Source organism: Lactuca saligna, chromosome 2, assembly GCF_052625555.1.
Source record: "Lactuca saligna cultivar CGN05327 chromosome 2, ASM5262555v1, whole genome shotgun sequence".
NCBI lineage: Eukaryota > Viridiplantae > Streptophyta > Magnoliopsida > Asterales > Asteraceae > Lactuca > Lactuca saligna.
Window position 1 is genome coordinate 81209551 of NC_136418.1, and position 23984 is coordinate 81233534.

The 23984-nt window shown below is 37.4% G+C and overlaps 1 protein-coding gene and 1 long non-coding RNA gene across 5 annotated transcripts; one reads left to right on the plus strand and one right to left on the minus strand.

Annotated features, from left to right (window-relative positions):
* Positions 1–10976: 10976 nt before the first annotated feature.
* LOC145031102 (P-loop containing nucleoside triphosphate hydrolases superfamily protein) lies at positions 10977–19648 on the plus strand. 2 transcript variants are annotated; one of them, XM_078979598.1, is made up of 20 exons: positions 10977–11316; positions 11546–11701; positions 11976–12059; positions 12639–12758; positions 13281–13394; positions 13868–13960; positions 14366–14455; positions 14570–14640; positions 14838–14912; positions 15031–15118; positions 15192–15250; positions 15689–15752; positions 15855–15920; positions 16186–16347; positions 16528–16632; positions 16743–16978; positions 17127–17196; positions 17285–17341; positions 17466–17537; positions 17665–19648. In XM_078979598.1, exons 1-20 carry the CDS (start codon positions 11056–11058, stop codon positions 19510–19512), a joined length of 3891 nt encoding a protein of 1296 aa, XP_078835724.1. In that variant the 5' UTR covers positions 10977–11055; the 3' UTR covers positions 19513–19648. The 2 variants fall into 2 exon arrangements, with proteins under 2 accessions (XP_078835724.1, XP_078835725.1); XM_078979599.1 differs by having other exon boundaries at positions 16531–16632.
* An 896-nt stretch (positions 19649–20544) lies between these two features.
* On the minus strand, positions 20545–23630 carry LOC145028917 (uncharacterized). Of its 3 annotated transcripts, XR_013676260.1 has the most exons (6): positions 23328–23440; positions 23018–23237; positions 22873–22944; positions 22710–22765; positions 22511–22605; positions 20545–20920 (listed from the first exon to the last, which is right to left on the minus strand). It is a non-coding gene; the product is annotated as an uncharacterized LOC145028917 (long non-coding RNA). The 3 variants fall into 3 exon arrangements; XR_013676259.1 differs by lacking the exon at positions 23328–23440 and adding an exon at positions 23451–23630 and having other exon boundaries at positions 22873–23237; XR_013676258.1 differs by having other exon boundaries at positions 22873–23237.
* Positions 23631–23984: the final 354 nt, after the last annotated feature.

The window sequence follows — 23984 nt, forward strand, 5'->3', positions numbered from 1 at the left end:
GAAGATATCCAGAAGACTGCTTTCAGAACTCGTTATGGACATTATGAGTTTGTGGTGATGCCTTTTGGGCTCACCAATGCCCCGACTGCGCTCATGGATCTTATGAACCGGGTGTGCCGGCCGATGCTGGATCAGTCGGTGATCGTATTCATTGATGATATTTTGGTGTATTCGAGGTCTAGGGAGCATCATGAGGAACATTTGAGGGAAATTCTTGGGGTTTTGAGATCGGAGAGGCTGTATGCCAAATTCTCCAAGTATGATTTCTGGTTACGAGAGGTCCAGTTCCTCGGGCATCTTGTTAACCAGAAAGGGATATTGGTCGGCCCGGCCAAGATTAAGGCGGTGTTGAGGTGGGAGGTGCCGAGATCGCCCACTGAGATCAGGAGTTTTCTGGGTTTGGCTGGATATTATCGCAGGTTTATCAAGGATTTCTCCAAGATTGCCGTTCCACTTACTAGGATGACCTGGAAGGGTGGAACCGGGATTTTCACCCTCTTTGTACTTTACCCTTTGAGTTGTTGTATGGGCGGAGGTGTCGCACCCCCATCTGCTGGGGAGAGGTGGGGCAGCGGGTGATGGGTAGCATGGAGATCATACTCCAGACGACCGAGCAGATTCAACAGATCAGGCAGAGGTTGTTGACCGCGCAGAGTCGCCAGAAGAGTTATGCGGACAGGCGGCAGTCCGAGCTCGAGTTTCAAGTGGGTGACCTTGTGCTCCTAAAGGTCTCTCCTTGGAAGGGAGTGATACGGTTCAGAAAGAGGGGCAAGTTGGGGCCCTGGTATATTGGACCCATCAGGGTAATTGCTAGGGTAGGCCGGGTAGCCTACCGGTTGGATCTACCTGCTGAGTTGGGGCAGATCCATGATACCTTTCATGTCTCGCAGTTGAGGAAATGTATTGCCGACGAGTCGGCAGTGGTTCCATTGGATGATATTCAGGTGGATGTAGGCCTGAACTATGTGGAGAGACTGGTAGCGATCAGGGATCGGAAAGTTAAGGTTCTGAGGAACAACGAAGTACCCCTGGTACAAGTGCAGTGGCAACATCGGAAGGGGTCCGAGTTGACATGGGAATCCGAGTTTGGGATGCGGGATCAGTATCCAGAGTTGTTTTCAGTATGAGACTTCGGGGGCGAAGTCTGATTCTAGTGGGGCAGAATTGTAACAGCCCGAAATCCAGGTATTCTTCTGTTGGCCTTGCATCTTGATTAAGTTAATGATTTAGGGTTTTCATGGTAGGTGAGTACGCTGGGCGTACAAGGTGTACGTTGCGCGTACTCGCGCGCCTTATTTGGACGCGTTCCCCCTCAGGTACGCGGGGGGTACCCAAGGTTACGCCCGGCGTAACTCATTCAGACCCAAACCCTAATTTCCTTTGTTGAGGCTATAAAAGGAATGTGTGGTTGGACTTCTCAGCCACCACCCCTTAGAGTGAAACCCTAAATAGTGTGTGTCATCATCCTTAAGCCTTTATGTGTGCACTCTAAGCTTGGTAGTGCCATTTTAAGGTTGCAAAGGAGAAGAAGAGCTTGTTGGAGAGGCTAGAAGTGGTGCTCAAGTGTAGATCTGAGCTTTGCAAGGGTTAAAGCTTCAATTTCAGGTAAAAAGTTTGGATCTTGACACTTGGTTCTTGTTGTATGCTTTAGATGTCATTTTCTAGGGTTTAAGTCCCAAAGGTGGAGACTTTTATGCAAATGGCCTCCATAAGCTTAGATGCTTCATGTTTATGATCTATTGGAGTTGTAGACTCATAAAAATGGCATCTTGGACGTGGGTATTGCACCATGCATGAGATCTAGGTCCTTGAGTTTGAATAAAAGGTTGTTATGTGATGTTGGAGCCTTTACAGCCATGCCAAGGCTTAAAGGTCTCGACTTTATGGGTTTAGACACACTAAAGGAGTCGGATCTGGAAGTTGGAATAATGACTTAGTTGATTAAGACCAAAAATGGAGGGTGGCTGATTCTGGTGGTTACGCAGGGCGTCACTTCCAGTACGCGCCGCGTACTGGGTGGAGACCCCGATCCAGGGGGAGTTGGCGATGTACGCCCTGCGTACATCTAGCAGTACGCCCCGCGTACTCTCGTGGTTGACTTTTGTTGACTTTTAGGGTTTTGGTCAACATGAGGACTTTAGGTCAAGGAAGGGTAAAATGGTCTTTTACCATTTCAGGAAGGATGATAAGGGGTAAAGTTTTAGTAGTGGAAGTCTTTGTGTATTAAATGATATTTTTATGCTTAGGCAAGGTTGAGCCATCGTTGGATTCGGTAATAGCGAGGACACGAGATCTTAGACTTCCCCCGAGGTGAGTCTTCTCACTATACTGTACCCAGAAGGGTTTGACTGTGTGACCGGAAGGTCGAATATGATATGAGATATATGCATTATGTGTGATAAGTTAATCGTTATATGTGCCATGTATGATATGCTTGATATGGGCCGGAAGGCATTATGTTATGGGCCGAAAGGCGTTGTAATATGGACCGTAAGGTTGACGTGGGTAGGACCGGAAGGTCAGGGCCTGGAAAGGCGTATGTGCGTAGGTTGTATTTTGGGGAACTCACTAAGCAATTATGCTTACAGTTGTTGTGTTATGTGTTTCAGGTACTAGCGAGGACCGTGGGAAGGCGCCGACGTGATCGTACGCATTATCGGGAAAGTGTTGTATTCGGTTGTGACAATATTGTTTACGTTTGAATTTGAAATATTAACCGATGTTTTTGATGTTTGCAAAAATGAAAAATTGGTTTTAAAATTTACGTCGTTACAATACCACACACGACTTGGAATTAGGAGTCGTAGTCTTTGCACTGAAGATTTGGAGACATTATCTCTACGGAACCAAGTGTACGATCTTCACTGGCCATAAGAGCCTGCAGCACATCCTTAATCAGAAGGACTTAAACATGAGGCAATGGCGATGGGTAGAGCTGCTCAATGATTATGAGTGCGAGATTCGCTACCATCCCGGCAAGGGCAATGTGATAACAGATGCCCTTAGCCGAAAGGAAAGTCCAAGCCGTAAAGTGAAGACACTGACAATAACTATTCATTCCCATTTATCCATGCAAATCCGAGACGCCCAGATAGAAGCCCTCAAACCCAAGAACAAATTAAGCGAAGCCTTGAGGGGAATGGATAAGAAACTTGAGATCAGAGAGGATGGAGTTCACTGTTTCATGGACCGAATCTGGATCCCAAAGTTCGGAGGATTCAGGGAGATTGTCATGGAGGAAGCACACAAGACCAGATACTCTGTCCACCCAGGTTCGGACAAGATGTACCTAGATCTCAAGAAACAATACTGGTGGCCAAACATGAAAGCCGAGATCGCTACATTCGTGGGCAAGTGCTTGACTTGCGCCAAAGTGAAAGTCGAGTACCAAAAACCCTCGGGACTGCTTCAGCAACCCGAGATACCCGAGTGGAAATGGGAGATGATTACCATGGATTTCATCACTAAGTTACCCAAATATCCAAGTGGGTATGATACCATTTGGGTAATTGTTGATCTTTTGACCAAGTCCGCTCACTTCATCCCGATTAAAGAATCATTCAAGATGGAAAGACTTGCACGGATCTACATCTAAGAGGTAGTTCGACTGCACGGTGTACCCGTGTCCATTATCTCTGATCGAGATAGCAGGTTTACCTCCAGATTTTGGCAGTCTCTTGGAACCAAACTAGACATTAGTACGGCTTATCACCCTCAGACCGACGGACAGAGTGAGAGGACTATCCAACCCCTGGAAGACATGCTTAGGGCATGTGTCATCGATTTCGGAAAGTCTTGGGACACACATTTACCTTTGATCGAGTTATCGTACAACAACAATTACCACACCAGCATCAAGGCTGCTCCGTTGGAGGCCCTCTACGGTCGCAAGTGTAGATCCCCTCTGTGCTGGGCCGAGGTAGGGGACACGCAGCTGGCCAAGAGTCGATTTCCCGACAGTGCTCTTACTGGTCTTGAAATCATCCGTGAAACCACCGAGAAAATCATCCAGATCCGAGAACAACTGAAAGCTTCACGAGACCGACATAAGAGTTACGTTGATAACCGGCGGAAATCTCTGGAGTTCCAGGTTAGAGACCGTGTCTTGTTGAATGTCTTGCCCTGGAAAGGCATGATATGCTTTGGGAAACGTGGGAAACTTAATCCAAGGTACATTGGACCCTTCGAGATCCTCGCCAGGATTGGTCCGGTAGCCTATAAACTCCGATTATCCCATGAACTCAACAACATTCATCCTGTCTTTCACGTCTCTAATCTTAAGAAGCGTTTATCCGACGAAACTCTTGTGATCCCTCTTGATGAAATCGAGATCAATGAGAACCTGAACTTTGTGGAAGAACCAATCGAAATCATGGATCGAGAGATCAAACGCACGGAACAAAGTCGCATCCCGATAGTGAAGGTTCGCTGGAATGCCAAGCGAGGACCGAAATTCAATTGGGGGAGTGAAGACACAATGAGACAGAAGTATCCGCATCTCTTTCCAAATCCATGATTTGTATCTTAACTCTGAATTTCGAGATGAAATTCCCTCTAACGGGGGGATCATGTGACAACCCGAAACTTCTAACCGTGTAATTGATCTGTGTTTCAGCACTAAAACCTGAGTTCCTTATCTTTTGTTACATCCTGTGGTTCCATATGGGTGCTCTAGACTTAGTATAACCTGGATATAAGTCCTAGGAAGGGTTGGAAAGTGCTTTAGTATCACAAAATCGGGCCAAACACACCAAATAAGGTGTGTGCGGCCACACACTTGTGTGTGCGGCCACACACATGTGTGTACGGCCACACACCCAACCGCACTCACCCTCAACCTCACACTTAATCCCTTATATGGATGGATACCCCTTCATTCATTCATTTGGATGTTTCTCTTCCCTCTCTCTACTTTCTCTCTATAAAATCATCAACCAAGAACACTTGGAAGGCTTCATAATTGTGATCTACTCCATCTTCAAGTTAAGTATAGTGGTAAACACTTGAATCCCAAGCTTAAAACTCATCATGTTCATCATCCCTTGAAGGTGTACGGCCGCACACCTTCACATGGGGGCAACATACATTCAAATCTCCCAAGTGTGAAGAGCAAACACTTCAAAATCATCATATGGACTCAAATGAGGAGTGTACGGCCGCACACACCCTCTGTACGGTCGCACACTCTTGTGTGCTACATCACACACACTCCTGGCCGCACTCCCCAACTGCACACTCATTTTCAAGACCATACACCCACTCTAATGCCCATATTTGGCCCTAAACTTGCATAAATCATTAAGTCTGGATCATAGGACACTTATTCTTAGTAATTCCAAGCCCTAAGGATGTTTTCCCATCATGTTTAGTCATGAAACACCTTAATTCTAACTCATTTATGTGTCGTCATATAAATAATAGGGGCCATAGGCATTCAGGGCATCCGTTGACACTCGAACCCTACATTAAGCGGTGAGTTCATACCCCTACTCTTTTCAATGTTTTTCACTTTTTTCAGGGGGGAATACAAGCAAAGTACAAGGAATACTTGTACTTTAAACTTGTTTTTACATGTGTTGCGTTCCATAATTCATATGCTTTTAACACTGATACTCATAACAGATAACAGTTTGAACTCGCAGAACACATTATCGTATTATTTGTGAAAAACATTATAAAATGTTGTATTTTATATTTTCACAAATGGTTTTCCACATTATATCAGTTAAAAGCATAACCTTTGAACTTGAAACATGAAACCTAGTACATTGTTTTGTCCTCAGTAACACTCCTCAGAGATACGCGAGTGGAGGATCATCGTTTGCATCAGTACCTTTCTATATTATTACTAGTAATTTTTTTATTCCTATAAATTGGAGACAAGTCTTCGGTAACACTCCATAGAGATACGTGAGTGGAGGACCGCCCCCATAATTAGAATCTCCTGGAGGGAGAACGTGACTTGAGTGTATAGATCTATACGGGGCTGACTACCCCACACCTGGCTGCTAGCTACAGCCAAACCGAAAGGTTCAAGGGTGACGAAAGTCATAAGGTGATGTGGACTACTTATTGCCATATGTAGTCTATTGTATGGTTATGGAACTCGCAATTTGGATAACAGAGATTTACTAAATGGTAATAATGAACAAGTAACTATGTTTACTTTACATACATTAGTTTTATATACGTGTTAAAACTAATACCACTCATAAGCACAACCAGGTTTTTAGTATACATCTTTCACATTAGTAACCAACATTTAGGAAAATATAGGATTTTCCTGGGGTAATACTCGTACATAACTAGATTCGTATAACATATTTAGACAACTAAACTTTACAATTTACAAGGGTAAACATGTTTTCAGTATACATCTTTTACTTTACACTTTGGATTTGATAACCAACTTTTAAGAAAATATGGGATTTTGTTGGTGTGTAACTTTTTCAGAAACAGAAACAAAAAGGAACTTGTACATTTTCAGAAAACAAAACCACTTATGAACTCACCAACGTTATGCTGATTTTCAAACTGCTTGTATTCTCAGGTCCGCATTAGACAGGTACCCGATGATTCCTTTTTGGCAAAGACGGAGTGCGTTGAAGACTCGTCTTACTTTTGTTCGTATATACTATGTATCACTCCTATACAACTTTACTTTCAAACAAATGTAAACCATTAAATATGTAATGTAATGGTTGTTTATTTTACTTACTATGTGCATTGGATTTGATACTCAACATGGAGTCAACCCCGAAAATGTTTCCGCCTTCGGTTTTCGGGGTGTGACAGACAGATGGCGCGACTTCGTTGGGGCGACGTGGGGCTTCCGAGACCAAGCGACTTTCGAATGCAGGGAGTACCCTCTTACGCGGTGCGTATGCGAGGTGACGTGTCATCCATCCGAAGCGAAGCCTTGGGCAACAAGCAGCGGCTCAGATGCGGCCACGTCATCACCTTTCTCGCAGATTCACAATTTTGCTTCATGACTTCTAAAAATCATAACTTTCGCATACGAGCTCCGTTTTTATGTTCTTTATATCCACGCGAAGGTGGGAACGTACTCTATAACTTTCGTTTAGACTCTGTCGGCTAATTTTGACTTTATTTTAAAAGTTATATTATTAACAGGCCGGGACAGGATTGGTCCGTTAAATTCTCATAACTTCTTCATCCGACGTCCGTTTTCGCCTATCATTTTCTCGTTACGCTAAAAATAACGATATCTTCGATTCTCGTTTAGGTCATGTCGGCTAAAAACTGCTCGATCTATTATTCGAATTTCGGGTTGTGCACTGCTAATCCGAAACTTCGAAAAATCATAACTTCCTCATACAAAGTCAGATTTGGGCGTTCTCTTTATGGACGCTCTCGGTTTAACGTATTCCACGACTTTCGTTTAAATCGCTAAGGCTAAATCTCGCTCTATCGTAAATTCACTATTTACGCTTCCTGGTATCGTGTCGGTTTCGTCGCGAAACTTCGATGGGTCATAACTTCTTTGTTATAACTCGGATTTTGGCGGTCTTTATATGTACGGAAACCTTGTAACATATTTTACAACTTGGCTAAGATTATCTATTCTAAATAATCTTTTGTTGAAAAGTCATTTTCGACCCCTATTATCTCTAAATTGACTAGCCCGCATCTACGGGCGTTACACTCTGCGCTTGGACAACTTCGTTACTCTTAACACAATTTTCCTTCGGCAAAACCTAGTATCATTACCACTAGGGTTTAATCTAATATTCACCGAGACTAATTAATAGTTTAGCTATTATTACTATTATATAAGCGTTAAACGATACTTATATAACCCATAATAATAGCACAAGTACTTATTATAAGGTCCTAGTAACATTACTATATTAAAACATAATCTACACTAAAGATAGGCTAGGCGTAGCTCACTTACAGCGGGTTTTTCTCAAAACCGGACTTCTCTGGAGTAGCGTTTCCGAGTCGAAAGACTCTTTTCTTGGGGCTTCGGGAGCCTCAGGGCTTCCTTTGGGTGCTAGGGGGTTTACCTAGGATAGACTAGAGAGAGAGAGTGTAGAGAGAGAAAGAAGTGGGGAAAGGTGTGAGAAATGAGAGAACCCGACACTTCTATTTATAGGGTGAAATCGTGATGGACTTGCCGAGTCAGTTCACGGACTCGCTGAGTCGGTGCCACGTGTCATCACCTGATGGTTTTCCTTGGGGAGAAAGCCTTGGCCCATATTCAGCCACGTCACCCCTTTTACAGCAGCACCATGCTGACTTCTAAACCCTGTAACTTTCGCATACGAGCTCCGTTTTTGATGTTCCTTTTTTCCATGTGTAGGTAAAAACAAGATCTACAACTTTCATTTAGACTTTATCGGCTAATTCTTGACCGATCTTAAATTTAATAGTAGGAAGAGATTAGCCTGCTAAATGACCGCGAAGAATTCGTAACTCCTTCATACGGACTCCGTTTTTGTCTGTCTTTTTACCATTGAGTTCCTATTAATGAGATCTTCAACTCTCATTTAGGTTGCGTAAGCCGAAAACCGCTCGAACTAAAATTCGAGTTTCGGGGTTGTAGAATGCTAAGTCGAATCTTAGAAAAACCATAACTTCCTCATACGAAGTCAGATTTGGGCGTTCTTTTTATGGATGTTCTCGATTTAACATATAATAAAACTTTGGTTTAGATCACTCAGGCTAAAAAGTCCTCCATCGTAAATTCACTATTTACGTCTCTCGGTGTCGTGCCGGTTTTGCCGAAAAACTTCGGCGAGCCATAACTTCTTCGTTATAACTCGGATTTCGGTGTTCTTTATATGTACGGAACCCTTTTTTCGACCACTACAACTTTATGTAAAGATATTAGGCTTATCGCAAACTTTAATTTTGATGCTTATTTTTATCCTTTATTAATTATATTTATATAATTAAGTAATAAGCACAAAAATACACATAATTCACATAGAATTCAAATATTTCATCTTTATTACTTCAAAAAGATTTACAATAGTTGACCTCGACTATTACATTGTCTAAAAATGTTTAGCCCCGAAACCCGGGCATGGCTGAAGGCCTGACGAGTGGTCGGGATAGGCTGTAGGCCCTGCAAGGCAGTCTGAACGTGCCGAAGGCTCAGAGAGCGGTCCAGATAGGCTGAAGGCTTGCGAGACGGTCCAGTCAGGCTGAAGGCTCATTATGCATGATGTTTGATTATATGTTATTGATATGTTTTACGACGTTGGTATTTTAGGGGTAACCCACTAAGCCTTCGAGCTTACATTTATAGATTATTATTTCAGGTACCTCTGATGATCGCGGGAAGGCGAATGCGTGATCGTACAGCTCCCATATTTCATGATTTTTATGATTAATTATGGGATACTCTGACATTATACTACTGTGGAAACATGTTTCGTAATAATTGTTGGTTTTTAAAAATGTTTTATATAGTTTAAATTTGACATGATTTTTATGGATGTTACATTACAAATGTTAACATATACCAAAAAACGAAAAGGTTTATTTTGGATAACAAAAAACCTCATCCACACCAACTTCTTGACATTACAAATAAATCCAAACTCTACAACCCAACATGTTAACACGATACAACATAAGTCAAATGTAGCCATATAAACCATACCTAACATTTATATCAACGAGGAGAATGAGTTGATCGAGTCGAAGACAACTGAATATGAGGTAATTCTTTCTATCCCAATTTATCTATCAAAATTTGCTTGGATGTACGTTTTCGAAATAATTGTTGCAACTTTTTGAGAATGAAAACGAATATTTGGAAAAATATGTAACTTAAGATATGATATATTTATCTTAAAAAATCATTTTTTTCTACAACGAAAATATCTTTACTTGCTTTCAACATCTGTTATTTATTCTTTTGAAAAATCCATCTCAACATTCCAACATGCCACATTATCTCCACATAGTTTTTTCCTCTCTTCCCTTTTCAAACCTAACGAATCAAATCAAAAATGGTTATCTTTCCATACGCACAACGTATTCATGAAAGCGATACTACACTGCCTGGGCGTTGTTCATGTTGGTACCGTGCTTCCCTCTCATTCCCATACGGAGTCTGCCGCACATTAAAACACATTTAATTACGTCTATTTATGCATTACTATACTGATAGCCCTGTCAAAAATACCTGTTACCCAAATTACCCACCCGATTTTTTCGGGTATCGGGTTAATTTTTTCAGGTAAATGGGTAACCCGAATTTTTTCAGGTCGGTTAAAGGGTAAGTTGTTTGGGTTTCGGGTATACCCGATTACCCGAAATATATATAAGAAATAATGTTCCTTTATGAGTTTATCTAACCCTCCCAATTCCCAAATCCCAATTTCCCTTGTTGAGACTCGTTCTATTTTCCCAACGTCAAAAAACCATCGTACCTCGTCCGCTCTTCATTGGTATTCGTCACCAATGGATGACTATATTGAAGTAGAAGATGAGATGATTGAAGTTGCAACCCAATCAATGATCAAGTTCCATAAGAAAAATAGAAAAAAAAAATAAAGAATTCAACCCAAGATCGAAAGTTTGGAAAGAATACTTGATATCTCAAATATTATTGAGTAAAAAATCTCAATGTTCAAAGTTTAGCACGGCATACTTATTTCATTACATTTATTTTTAGGTGCCATTAAAAAATTTAAAAATCGGGTAATACCCGAATTACCCTTACTTGAATTACCCACACCCGAATTACCCGAATTTAATTTGGGTAGGGTAACGGGTAAATTTTTTATATGAAAAACCCGAATTACCCGAAACCCGAAAAATTTACCCGATCAATAACCTTACATACTGACATAGAAAACTTGGAAAAAGGGGAAAATATTGATTAAAGTTAAGAGTTGAGGGACTAAACATGTACTTTTTAGTTTTTAGATTCGAATAATTCAAACCAGACGCGGCCTCCACATTTCAAAAATTTCAAATATTGAAAGGTTGAAACCCCAGAACGTTCCACACTTCCACTCCATTTGAATCCAAACCCAAATCTCTCTCTCTCTCTCTCTCTCACACATCAGCTCAATGCCACACATTTCTGAGACTTCGAGCGACTTCAAGACTAGATTTGGTTACCAAGAACATTGCCGTCCATCGGAATCGATGCAGCCACCGATCAGGGGCACGCCAGATCTTCTTAAGTCAGTAATGAAAGAGACGCCTTTGAATTCATCTGCCGTTTCCATTTTCAGAGATAGGGGCGACTATTCATCTATCGCGGTCAATCTGAACGATAGTTTTGAGTTCCGAGAAGATCCAGCCTTCTGGAAAGACCATAATGTGCAGGTACTACTCACTGATTTAGGGTTTCTATTTGACAAATTAGTTCAACCTAGTGACGAGGCTACCCAAAGTTTTATAACTTATAGATTCTTCTCATGGTTTCATTCCAAGCTATTCTGTTTTTATTCTTATAAATTATGTTGACGATTAATTGGTTCTTAGCTTACTGAAATTTAAAATTTCTAAGACCAAGATTTAAAAAAAATTATTTCTGAAATGTTACTGAATGCAGGTCATCATAAGAGTACGACCTCTTAGCGATTCTGAGATTGCTGTTCAGGGACCAAGTAGATGTGTCAAACAGGGAAGTAGCCAAACTATTACATGGACTGGTCCCCCAGAAGCACGCTTTACCTTTGACCATGTTGCCGATGAACATGTTAGCCAGGTACTTCTGTTTATTTGTGGATTATAACATCCTACTTTTAATTTTCTTTCTACCACAGCATTGTACAATTCAAGAACGTTGTACTACTTAAAGTTTATATTTATTAGGACATTATAAGTTAAAATTGCTTTGTATTTGAGGATCTTCCTATAATTGGGTAGATCTTTCAAAGTATTACATGCTGCTGAAGAGCATGTTAGCCAGATGTGTTTCGTTTCTTTTGAGTACTCGTACATCATTTGTGTGTTTCTTTCATGAACCAATAATATTGTAGGAAATGATGTTCAAAGTTGCTGGAGTACCAATGGTGGAAAACTGCATGGGAGGCTACAATAGCTGCATGTTTGCTTATGGCCAAGTGAGTCTGCCTATTTTTATGTTCTATTTTCTGCATTTCTGCTTATAGTTGATTGATTGATTGAATATTAATATAGATTACAGTTTATTATGGACAAATTGCAGGAACTAGCAACATACTTTACTCTTCTCACTAATATACCGTGCATGTTTATTTTTATCCATAGTAGCAACATACTTTGGTTCTTCACTCATAATAAGGATGTACTTTTCACCGATAATCCCAATATGTAACCTAAACATGTAAAATGTGCTTTACAAATTACCTAGAATAGAATAGCAAGGTACTTGCATTAATTTACAAATTACACACAATAACAACATTCTACAATTCCTTATCCAAAGTGGTAACATACTTATCTTTTATTATAGAAAATGGAAAATGAACTTGTAAGCACTTTACAAGTTTTGGGGTAGATCTTTTTATTATCAGGAAAGAAATGTAACTGCATTGTTGTTATGGGTAGAGATTATGTTGGTGTTTCCTAAAATTTGCTTTTATTATTTTTTATTCTTCTTGCAAAATTCTAGGTGGGGAAATTTACTTTTTTGTAACATTTTTTTAACTGTTTAACTTTAGACTGGTAGTGGAAAGACCCACACTATGCTTGGGGATATCGATGGAGGCTCTCGAAGACATAGTGTCAATTCTGGGATGACACCTAGGGTCTTTGAGTATCTGTTTACACGGATACAAAAGGTAATTATTATATGCCCAGATGCAAGAAATAACAACATACTGTCATTTATATGTTTGCCTACTTTCATTTTTTTTTTTTTCTGTTGCAACATTGTATTTCACTCTTTTTTCTTATTAACACATTGTACTCTAAAAAATCTACCAAAATATAACATTTTTTTTTTAAAAATTTTCTAACATGACATTATACTCACAATAATTTACTCAGTTAGTGCAGTGAAAATGGCTCTATATTTGTATAACATTGCTATAATTGGGTAGATTAATAAAAGTACAATGGTGTAATAGGAAGCAGTAAAAGTAGGATGCTATATAAACTCATCTAAAAATTTTCCTTGAGTTCCTTTTGCCTCTCTCTATGATGAGAATTTTGGCATGTACATAAATTGTACAATAAGTTTGTTTGTTTTTTTTTCCTAAATACTTGTACAAGTTATTCTGTTGTCATGGTAGATTCTTATAAAAGATCTTATTCACAATCTAATGTGATACTGATGTGTGTGTCCAACCGAGGTTTTGCAGGAAAGGGAGGCTCGGAGGGAAGAAAAAATACAATACACTTGTAAATGCTCGTTTTTGGAGATATACAATGAGCAAATCCTTGACCTGTTAGATCCATCATCCACCAATTTACAGGTCACACTTACCATAACTTTATTTCTCTCCTTTTCAACTAGTAATTTACTTTCCTTTATTAGTTTACTATATATATATATATACCCCTCTTCTATTACAACATTGTAACCATTCTTGTTAAGGCATTGACCTTGAAATATCTGCCCAATTATAGCATTCTACTTCCATATATATATATATATATATATATATAGTTGGGTAGATTCTCCAAAGTACAATGCTCTAATAGGAAGAAATGAACATGGGATACTATAATAAACAAATCAATGGAAGTACATTGCTATTTTATGCTCTAACCCTTTTCTTTTTAATAGAAGTATTTCATGATTATTGAAGAGCTAGTTTTGTATGGGTCTTTTATGACATTACAAATTTAATGTAGAACTCATGTGTATTGACATAAAGCTCTTGTTTGATTACTCATCATAAATAAGTATCAAACAAAATATATTAAAGTTCTGTATATATTTCAGATAAGAGAAGACACTAAGAAAGGGGTGTATGTTGATAATCTCAAGGAGATTGAGGTTACAAGTGCTAGAGATGTGATACAACAACTTATTCAGGTCCACTCTGAGTTCTCACTTCTCAGTAGTCAGTATCAATAGTTTATGTTTCTAATTGCAAGTTGGAATAGAATCACATTCTGTTATGTTGCAATCAGGAAAAGAATAAAATTGATTTTAATAGAATAAACAAACTGTTTGTTTTATTAGATGGAATGAAATGGAACCTCACCCTTTCTGAAAAAAAGTGATTCCTTTCTGTCTTGTTAATTTTCATTCCTTAGCCTGGGTAGATATCTTCTTTTACTTTATTTTCATTCTGTAATGAAATGGAATGTATTGATTCATTCCATTACCTTTTTTGGGTCCATGTCTATTCTATTCCATTCCATCCAACCAAACTGATCATTAAAAAATCTTATCCTGAAATCCTACTTTTCTTCATTTGTTATTTTTGTATTTCAGGGTGCAGCAAATAGAAAGGTTGCCTCCACAAATATGAATCGTGCAAGCAGTCGGTCTCATAGTGTGTTTACATGCATAATAGAAAGTAAAGTGAGTAGCCTTTCTTTTTATGTCATTATGAATTATGATTATAAACTCTCATTGTTTTTACTATAGTCATTCAAATCAATACTCTTCAGTTTTAACCAACTTCTTTTCTTATAGTGGGACTCTCAAGGTGTGACACATCATCGGTTTGCCCGTCTTAATCTTGTGGATTTGGCAGGCTCTGAAAGGTAAGATGTGAACATTTTATATCCTTTAAAGTTATCTGCACTATGTCATTAAATAATAACCAAGTTTCACATTTGTTCCTACTATGTACCTCAACTTTTTTGAAGACTTTCAATTTCTTCCGTATTTCATTCTTAAAATTTTGTAGATTTTGACATGGTCCCTGGACTGTATGCTAATACATATTGTTATTATGCAGGCAGAAAAGTTCTGGTGCAGAAGGAGAACGTCTTAAAGAAGCCACCAATATAAACAAATCACTTTCAACTTTAGGGTATTTATTCAGGCTTATTATGCACATCTTGAGTTTATAAAAAAAATAGCCTTTCTTCTAATTAACTGTACTTTTAACTTAATTTTTCTTCTATTTGTCATGCATGTTGCATATGCAGACTTGTTATCATGAACCTTGTCAATGTATCAAATGGGAAATCTCTTCATGTTCCATACCGTGATTCAAAGCTCACATTTTTACTTCAGGTTTGGTATTTTTTTTTCCCTATAAAAAAAACTTTGACATGTAATACTAATACAATAGATTGCTTGATTTCAGGATTCTTTGGGAGGAAATTCAAAGACTACAATAATTGCTAATATCAGTCCATCTAGTTGGTGAGTGCATGGTGTCAAGGTTTCTTGAGAATTGGTTCATTTGCATCTCAAAAACTATTTTTTTTTAAGTATCTACAACTAAAATTGAGATCTTTTAATGATGTTTAAAAAGCACGGACTTTAAAGGGTGACATGGTTGCCAAAGCAAATCATGCACATTGGTGAAAAATGAAAATAGATAGTGGATGTACATCATAACAGCCTTAGCTATTGGGAATATTGTCACACTTAGGTTTGTTACACATTACATGACGTAACAGGTTGGGTTGTAGTGCATTAGACATTGATGTGAATGGGACAAAAATTGCAATTCTTTTGTGCAAAAGACAAGAATGTCCTCGTCTCCTCCTGAACAGAACATCCAAAAAAGCTATAGAAAAGTTGTCTAGTCCTGGCCATAAAGTATTATTAACAAATGTATTATGACTGAGTCTGCAGCAATTCATTGGAGACATTGAGCACACTCAAGTTTGCTCAACGTGCCAAGTACATCAAAAATCATGTATGTCCATGCCATGCCTTTCCTTGTGATAATAAATAGTTATCATCTGTAATCAAACCATTCAACTGATTGCGTGTGTGCTGTGAAATTTTATCTCTTCAGGCTACCATAAACGAAGATGCTTCTGGAGATGTTCTTGCTATGAGGATGCAGATTCAACAACTTAAGGTTGGTTTTACTTCAAGTTTTCCATACTCTTTTGTGTTATTGCTTGCATTTAATCATATATCTTTTTTCATTAACACCTTCATCCCTTAACCAAATTCTATATTTCTTTTTTGAAACATTTATAGCATTTTTGTACTTTGAAAAAAATCTACCCAGTGTTTGTATTTGGATGACAATGGTATAATTGGGTAGATTGTCCAAACTACAATGCCATAGGAAGAACCAAGTTAAATTATATTGTAATTGAAGATTTTGTGGTTGTTAGAAAGAAGTATCTCACTTGCAAAGCGTGATTAATGGGGGAACTGGAACTGGAACTGGGAATCATGAAAATGATGGTTGGGCTGTGGGATCTCCGGGAGGCTTCAGATGGGAAGGGTTTCAGGGATCATTTAGTCCAGTTACTGCTGTTAAACGGATGTCTCAGGTACTTGTTATTGTCACTGATAAAATAAAGTCATAAACATTTTAATTGAGTAGATTTTTCAAAGTAGACTAAGAAATATATTTTGAAAATACAGTGTAATATCTTATATAGTAGTTGCTTTTTTTGGCATTTGGAATGAAAGATCTAAAAAGGTTGAGGTTGTTTGTAATTTATTTGCAGAAGAAAGAGTATGAAGTAGCCCTTGTTGGTGCTTTCAGGAGGGAAAAAGATAAAGATCTGACGTTGCAGGCAGTAACCGCTGAAAGCCAGGCTGCCATGCAATTGGTATGTAACTTAACATAACATACTTGGCTCTAATCCTTTTATTACATGAATATAATATATGTATATGATTTAGTTAGAAGGTTTGTTACTTTATTTTGGGGTATTTGTAGGCAAAACAAAGGGAAGATGAGATACAGGGATTGAAAATGAGATTAAGGTTTCGTGAGGCTGCAGTAAAGAGGCTTGAGGGTGTGGTCTCTGGCAAGATCTCTGCTGAGACGCACTTGCTAAAAGAAAAAGAAGAACATTTAAAGGAGTTAGAAGTACTACGCTCCCAGGTTGATAGGAACCAAGAAGTCACACGATTTGCCATGGAAAATCTTAGACTGAAAGAAGAGATCAGAAGGCATGTCTTTCTTTCACTTACTTTGTTTTCATCCTGTTTTTATTTTTTTTATTTATGTTTTCAATACATCTCCGAAAACATTCCCAATACGACTTTGAGTGGATCGCATATTTCATGCTTGTAACTCTCTCTCTGCCATAAAATACAGATTAAAGTCGTTTTATGAGGAAGGGGAGCAGGAAAGCATGAAGGAACAGATCATGATACTTGAGGATAAGGTCTACTTATGCTAAAATTACTTTACTTGTTTATCCTTTTTGACAAATGACAATTAACTCTTCTTTAATGCTGTTGCGTAATATACAGCTGCTGGAAGCACTTGACTGGAAACTAATGCATGAATCAGAGATTCCACAAGTTAAGGTATATTATAATTTATTTGCAAGCCAGTTAATGTATTCTGGTTCTGGCTTCATTTTTCATTTTTTAATTTTCTTCCTCCTCACAATTGTAATGTAAATGCACCAATTTTGTTCTACTGAACCAGGAAAAAAGTTTTGATATTGGCATTGACATGATGATGGACAGTCAAAGAGATGGCGACTTTTTCAGCCTCAAGGTAAACAAATCCCATTGAAAGACATCTATCTCATGTCCAGGTCCAGTTCAATGTCTCCATGTATTGTACACATGGATTCGTTGATTTGGGTTCTTGATATGATTTGCTAATGTTTTTTTTTTTGCAGGACCCTGTAACTCCTCGCCACACTGAGAAAACAGAGTTTGAGTTCCCGTTAGTAACTACACCCACACCCACTGTGGCTGTAAGTGATCAAAGAGAGCTACAAACCATGGTTGATGCCATTGCAGCTGCAAGTCAAAGAGAAGCAGAAGCTCATGAAACAGCAATCATATTGTCTAAAGAAAATGATGGATTACGAACAAAAATCAAGATGCTAATAGATGACAACAATAAACTAATTGAACTTTATGAGCGAGCAGTTGCAGACAGTCAACAGAACATCACCAAAGCTGAAGAGGCTAAAAATGATGACTACGTCCACTTAGCTCAAAAGGAACTTGAAATGAACTTGAAAAGAGAAAAAGAGAATTTAGAGCATCAGCTCATTGAAATGCATGAAGAAAACGATAAATTGATGGGATTGTATGAGAAGGCAATGCAAGAAAGAGACGAGTTGAAAAGAATCATCTCTTCAACCGAACCTCAAACCCGTGATGGAGATGGAGATGCTAATTTTCTGGGAGTTGATGAAGAACACGCTTTTGGATCTCATGTTTGTGAAGGGGATGAAATCCAATTGGACGAAGGTTTTGCTTTATCTTGTGGAAGAAATCTAGTAGAAGTGTCTGTGCAGCAGGAGGAACACACTAACAGTCAATGTTCCAGTCCGAGAACAAGCGAATTTCTTGATCTAGATGAACCTTCTACCAGTCCCATGGAGGAGGTAAGGATGGTTGAAGATTTCAAATTTGTTGATGAACCAAAGGTAGAAGAAGACAGATTCGTTAATCTCCGGGAAAAGTTAGATAGAGCACATGAAATGCTTTCAAAATCTTCCGAGAGCGTCGGTTTGTTTAGGTCACTCGAGAGAGGAATTATCGAGATTGATCGGCTTACACGGGATATACAGTCATTGGAATCTATGGTTGATATTAAACAAAAGGATTACGCGTCGTATAATCTCATTATTTCCGATCTGAAAGAACAGGAAACCGCGCTCGAGAGAAAGCTAACCGCACTACGATTCTCCATGGCCAATTTCTCTTCATCTCTTGGTTACTTCGAACAGCGTGAAGCTCAGACGAGGGCCAGATCACATGCTTCATCGTTGAATTTGAAGTTGAAGAAGAAAGAATTCGCGGGTCTTGAAGCTGCCAAGGATGAGACCCAGCGATTACATTTAACAATTAAACAATCGGAAGCAGAGTTGAAGAACAACATAGCAACTTTGAAACTGAAGATCGAGGAAGAGAATAAGAAACGAGAAAAGGATACAGTTCTCCTGGCCATAGATAACGTCGAGAACACAAACTGGCAAATCGGCGGCAAGGCAACCGAATTACTCAAATCTGAAGAGGAGAAGACGAAGCTACAACTTCAAATGAATCACGATCGGGAAAAACTGGAAACAGTGAGAAAGGAATCGGAAAGACTTAGCGGGAAGTTACGGGATCTGGATCGGGAAATTCAGGCTGCTGAGATGGAGATCCAGAAGTGCACCAAGTCCATGGAGGAGACGGAAACCAAGCTTGGAACCGTGGTCGAGGAGAGAGAGATTGTGTTGGAGATGAAAGAAACTGGAAAAATGGAATTCGAGAATCTGTTGATTGAGTTTGTGGAGTTTTTGTTTAAGAGGAAAGTGAAACAGGAAGAGATGATGATACTAAGAGAAGAAATGGAGATGGAGATGAAAAGAGAACAAGAGTTACAGGGAGAACGAAGGAGCAGTTTGCAGAAAATGAGTGGTATGCTGGAGGAGGAGACAAGTGGGATGTTGTCAGACAAGTTGGCTCAAGATCTTGAAACCTTCTGTTCCTCGTTTATGGAGTTGAGGTCAGTGCTTGAATGCTGACTGATTATTGGATTACATGGCGATTAACTAACACTCAATAACTCTACTATTCTGTTGGAGTTGAATGTTTTGATTCAACTAATGTTACTTACCTTGACTATCTTCATCATCTAAGTAATGTTGTGTGATTATTATTTCTCTCTTTTCTATCAAAACAAGGGTGTGACTTGTGTCATATATATATATATATATATATATATATATATATATATATATATATATATATATATATATATATATATATAGTCAAGATCAAATAAGAAGGAAATTTTTGATAGGAAGGTAAGAAGTTTTTTTTCTACATATTAATAAACAAAATGAATCATTAGATGATTTATTAGTAAGATTATTCATAAAAAAAAATTCTCAAAAAAAAAAAAACATCTCGATGATTCATTTATACAATGATTTTGTTGTTATTCACTAAAATTATCATAAAAATGATTTTTTTTTTTAATTTACTTAAAAATGAATCATAAAGATATTTTTTTGGGAATTTTTTCTTGTGAATCATCTTACAAATGAATCATCTAGTGATTCATTTATTTTGTTCGTTACAAAAATATGTAGAAAAAAAACTTCTTACCTTCCTACTAAAAAAGATTTCTTACCGGATATATATATATATATATATATATATATATATATATATATATATATATATATATATATATATATATACTAGTAGAGTCTATAGGCCGTGCTAAGTACAGGCCACGATTTGTCCAAAAATGCAAAAACGAAACTTCCAACTGCTGAGGATTGGTCATAACATGACCTTTCTACCAATCAAACATTGGTTGTGAAAAAGTATCCAAATCAAGGAAGTCACACTCCTATTTTTGGAGTAATGCAATTATATTTTTTGCAAATTAAAGGAGTTAGATATTGTTCAATTAGGATCTGGCAGTACCATATCAAATTTATAGACATACCTTGGAATAAATATTTCACTTGAACATCAGAAATAGGTGTGCAAACACACGTATACTAATTTTAGTGTAATCATTCCATAAAGAAAAAAATGGAGTAAACACATCAAATAATTTCATTACATATGTGAGTGGCTAACTTCATTGATTAGCATATATTAAATTACAGATAGTTAAGAACAAAAGAATTCCATATATGAAATTCATCCGACCAATGCCTACTAAAATCTTAAAGAAACTCTCAGGAGGTTTGTTAAACACCTTATATGCAATGAACATCCAACTTTTACAGTTTGACTCTTAAAAAATTCAACTAAACATAAGATTTTGTAAAAATTACCAGTAATAAGGATTTTGATAGAATTTTCAACTTTGATCTATGTGGGATGGGTTCTACAAACTCACCCACTTGGATTTTTTTTCCTGTTATTCTTTCCGTTTTGCCAGCAGGTAACTCTCAAAAAATCTTTGCTACCCTATAAATAAGGAATTACAAAATGAGCAAAGATGGATATAATATAGTTAAGGCACCAAGAACCAAATAGGAACAAACCATGATTTATAATAAATAGAATGAATCATTTAAATTTCTAAATATAATAAGAATAAAAACACGCAAAGAAGGTTGTCATCAAAGAATCAAAACCTATATGATGCTATCTTTAGAATCAATAACATTCTAGCAAAAAGCTAAATATTTTACAAGAATGAACGAAGCATCCATTGAATTTAGAAAAGAAAAACAAAAAATAATAGAAAATGATTGTATAAATATCAAGTTAAGAAGAAGATTATAGAACAAGTATTGGAGAAAAGTGATGCCTTTTTCAACTTTCTTATCTGTTTTGGAGAAAAGGTGAGTCTGATGTTGTTATGACTTATTGTGATCTCGGGGATGGCAATTACTCTAGACTTCACTAATGCATATGTCATATTTGTGCTTTTGTAAGTTATAAAGAACAATGTTCCAATCCATTCTCTATGAGCATATCATTAAAAATTGAAAAGGTAACAAATAGGATCAATAGTTTAAGAAAAGAACGAATAAAACCAAGATATGCAATAGTAGAGAAAGAATGTGGAAGAGATGGTGAGAACCAACACTAGTCATTGTTCTAAATATTAAAGCCAAGAATTGTAGTAAAAAAATCTACATTCGACACCCCCATATTTCCATCCTTGTTCTTTCATATCCTACACATAGTTTTAAGTACCACAAGTTAAAAGTAAAGCAAAGGACTCAACATCATAGAAAATAGTTAGGATTGATATAACATATTGTGAAACTTGATTTCTCACTACGACTTGCTTCCCAAGGTTCCATCACCATCACCATTGTTGAAATAAAAATGAAATAGGCCACAAAACCGCAGATGTTGTCTTTGTTTTCAACAACTATTGCAAAATTGAAATATAGAATATTGTAGATGGAGAAAATGATGGAGAAGAAGAGAGAAATCAATGATGATATATCATGTTGCAAAGGTGGAGAAAACATATTGGATAACTTGGTGGTAAAAAACGACCTACAAGCTGCTTTGTAGAAATTTCAAAAAAGCAACAACAAAAGAAACCGCACAAATAGTAATTTTTTTCCCATAAACCATTAAGAGATGGTTATAGCTACAAAATTAAGTTGCATGGGATAGCCTTTAACAAATAACCTCTGCTTCCATGTAAATGACATTCAATTAAGCAAAAATAAATCATGGAATTAAGGAAAACCTAAACCTAATTACGCAAAAGGATATCATGGAGTCAAAGGAGTTAATTCATAACATGTATAATCTTAATTATCTAATACAACAACTAAAGATAGACCCGATAATCCGTAACAAATCTTTTTTAAAATAAAAATCAAGCTAAATCTCATGTTTCCCATCGTAGTTACCAAAAGTTAAAGTTACTAATTTTCTTTGGTTCACAAGATATCATTGTTTTATGACTAAATAGCATATTATACAACTTGTTTATCGTAAAACACTTCTATGAAGGATGAAGTTGCAAAATCATGAAATAAAATTGGGAATAAAAAAACTCATAATATCAATAGTTTCAAATTTTACCTGAAAATGATCATGTTTCATCCGCAATTCCTGCTACCATATCTATTTAAAATTAGATGTTACAAAATCGGTGCACTTCATCCAGCCAGGGAGTTCTGTAAAAATTTAACCAACCAATAGGTTTGTATGGAATCAAAGAAATTAATAAGATATAATCAAGACCTAATTTGAGATTTTTCAACATGCATATGTAATTTACCTGTGTACCTTTCTTGTTTCTGTAGCAGTTAGAAAGAGAGCGACGGTGGCGCAACCCTAGAGATTCCAAAAAGAAAAAGAAAAAAAAGTGATGAATACGCAAACAAAAAGACTAAAAGAACACAAAATCAAAGAGATAAGAGAATGCTAGAAAAAGATATTACCTGATACTACACGATCGACAGTGAAGAACGGACCCGGGGGTGTTCTACAAACGATACATCGGTCATTGCTCCCTAAAGTTATGAGGAGAATTTCAAAATTAATATGAAATTAGGCAGCAAATCAGAAAGAATAACAAAATTTTACAATTTTGACTTTGATGATCAAGAAACTCCCATAATCAGAAAAACAAACAAACTAAAATCATAAATATTATGAAATTCGGATGATCCTGTATAGCCAAATCAACGCCAAATCGTCTTCATCTGATACCAAGTTCTCTTCCTAACACAATCAACATCTCATCCAGATTTCTCTACTAGACCTTTCTTGATGGAAACATCTGATACCATGTTCTCTAAACTGTCTGTAATTCCAAAAACAATGAAAAATTCAGTATCCAAATCGATGATTAATTGACGATAGGTTTGGAATTAATTTCCGATCTAACTTTCACCTATAAGACGATTTATGGTTTACAGTTCGAGATAGAAAATGGAAGAGATAATGGAGAATCATTGAATCAAATGGGGAAGAGGGAGAACACATTGGGGGAAGAGGAAGAGATCGGTGGACATACCGAAGGCATATCAGGTAAGCTAAGCGTTAGTGGGATACACCATCTTTGCTATTATTGGCGGAGAAGGTGGTGGAAGAGTTTGATATTAGGAAAGAGGAAAAACAAAAACCAGGTGTCCTCCTTCATGCAACATGTCTTCCTCAAAATGAAACACAAATAAATCATCGACTTCTTCTCTAAAAATCTCCAATCCTACTCGCACAAGAAGAGGAAAAAGAAATCCCGACGCGTCAAAAAATACGTATGCGTGTAGAGCACGGACTCACCGAGAAAAAAGATTAAAAATGGAGGAATCATTCTCAGCCAATCATTTAATGAGCTTAAAAAACGTGCGGTGGTAAACTTGTAAATAATCCAAATACATTAATGAGCGGTGACAAATTTGTAAATAATCCAAAAACATTAAACCGTTAGGGCACTTGAGTAATTTCATCGCACATCAAATCTCGACAAAAAACCATCATTCCCTCTTCGAACAAATCATCGTTACCCCATAACACGAAAACCATTTGCAGAAGGATTCAATAACATAAA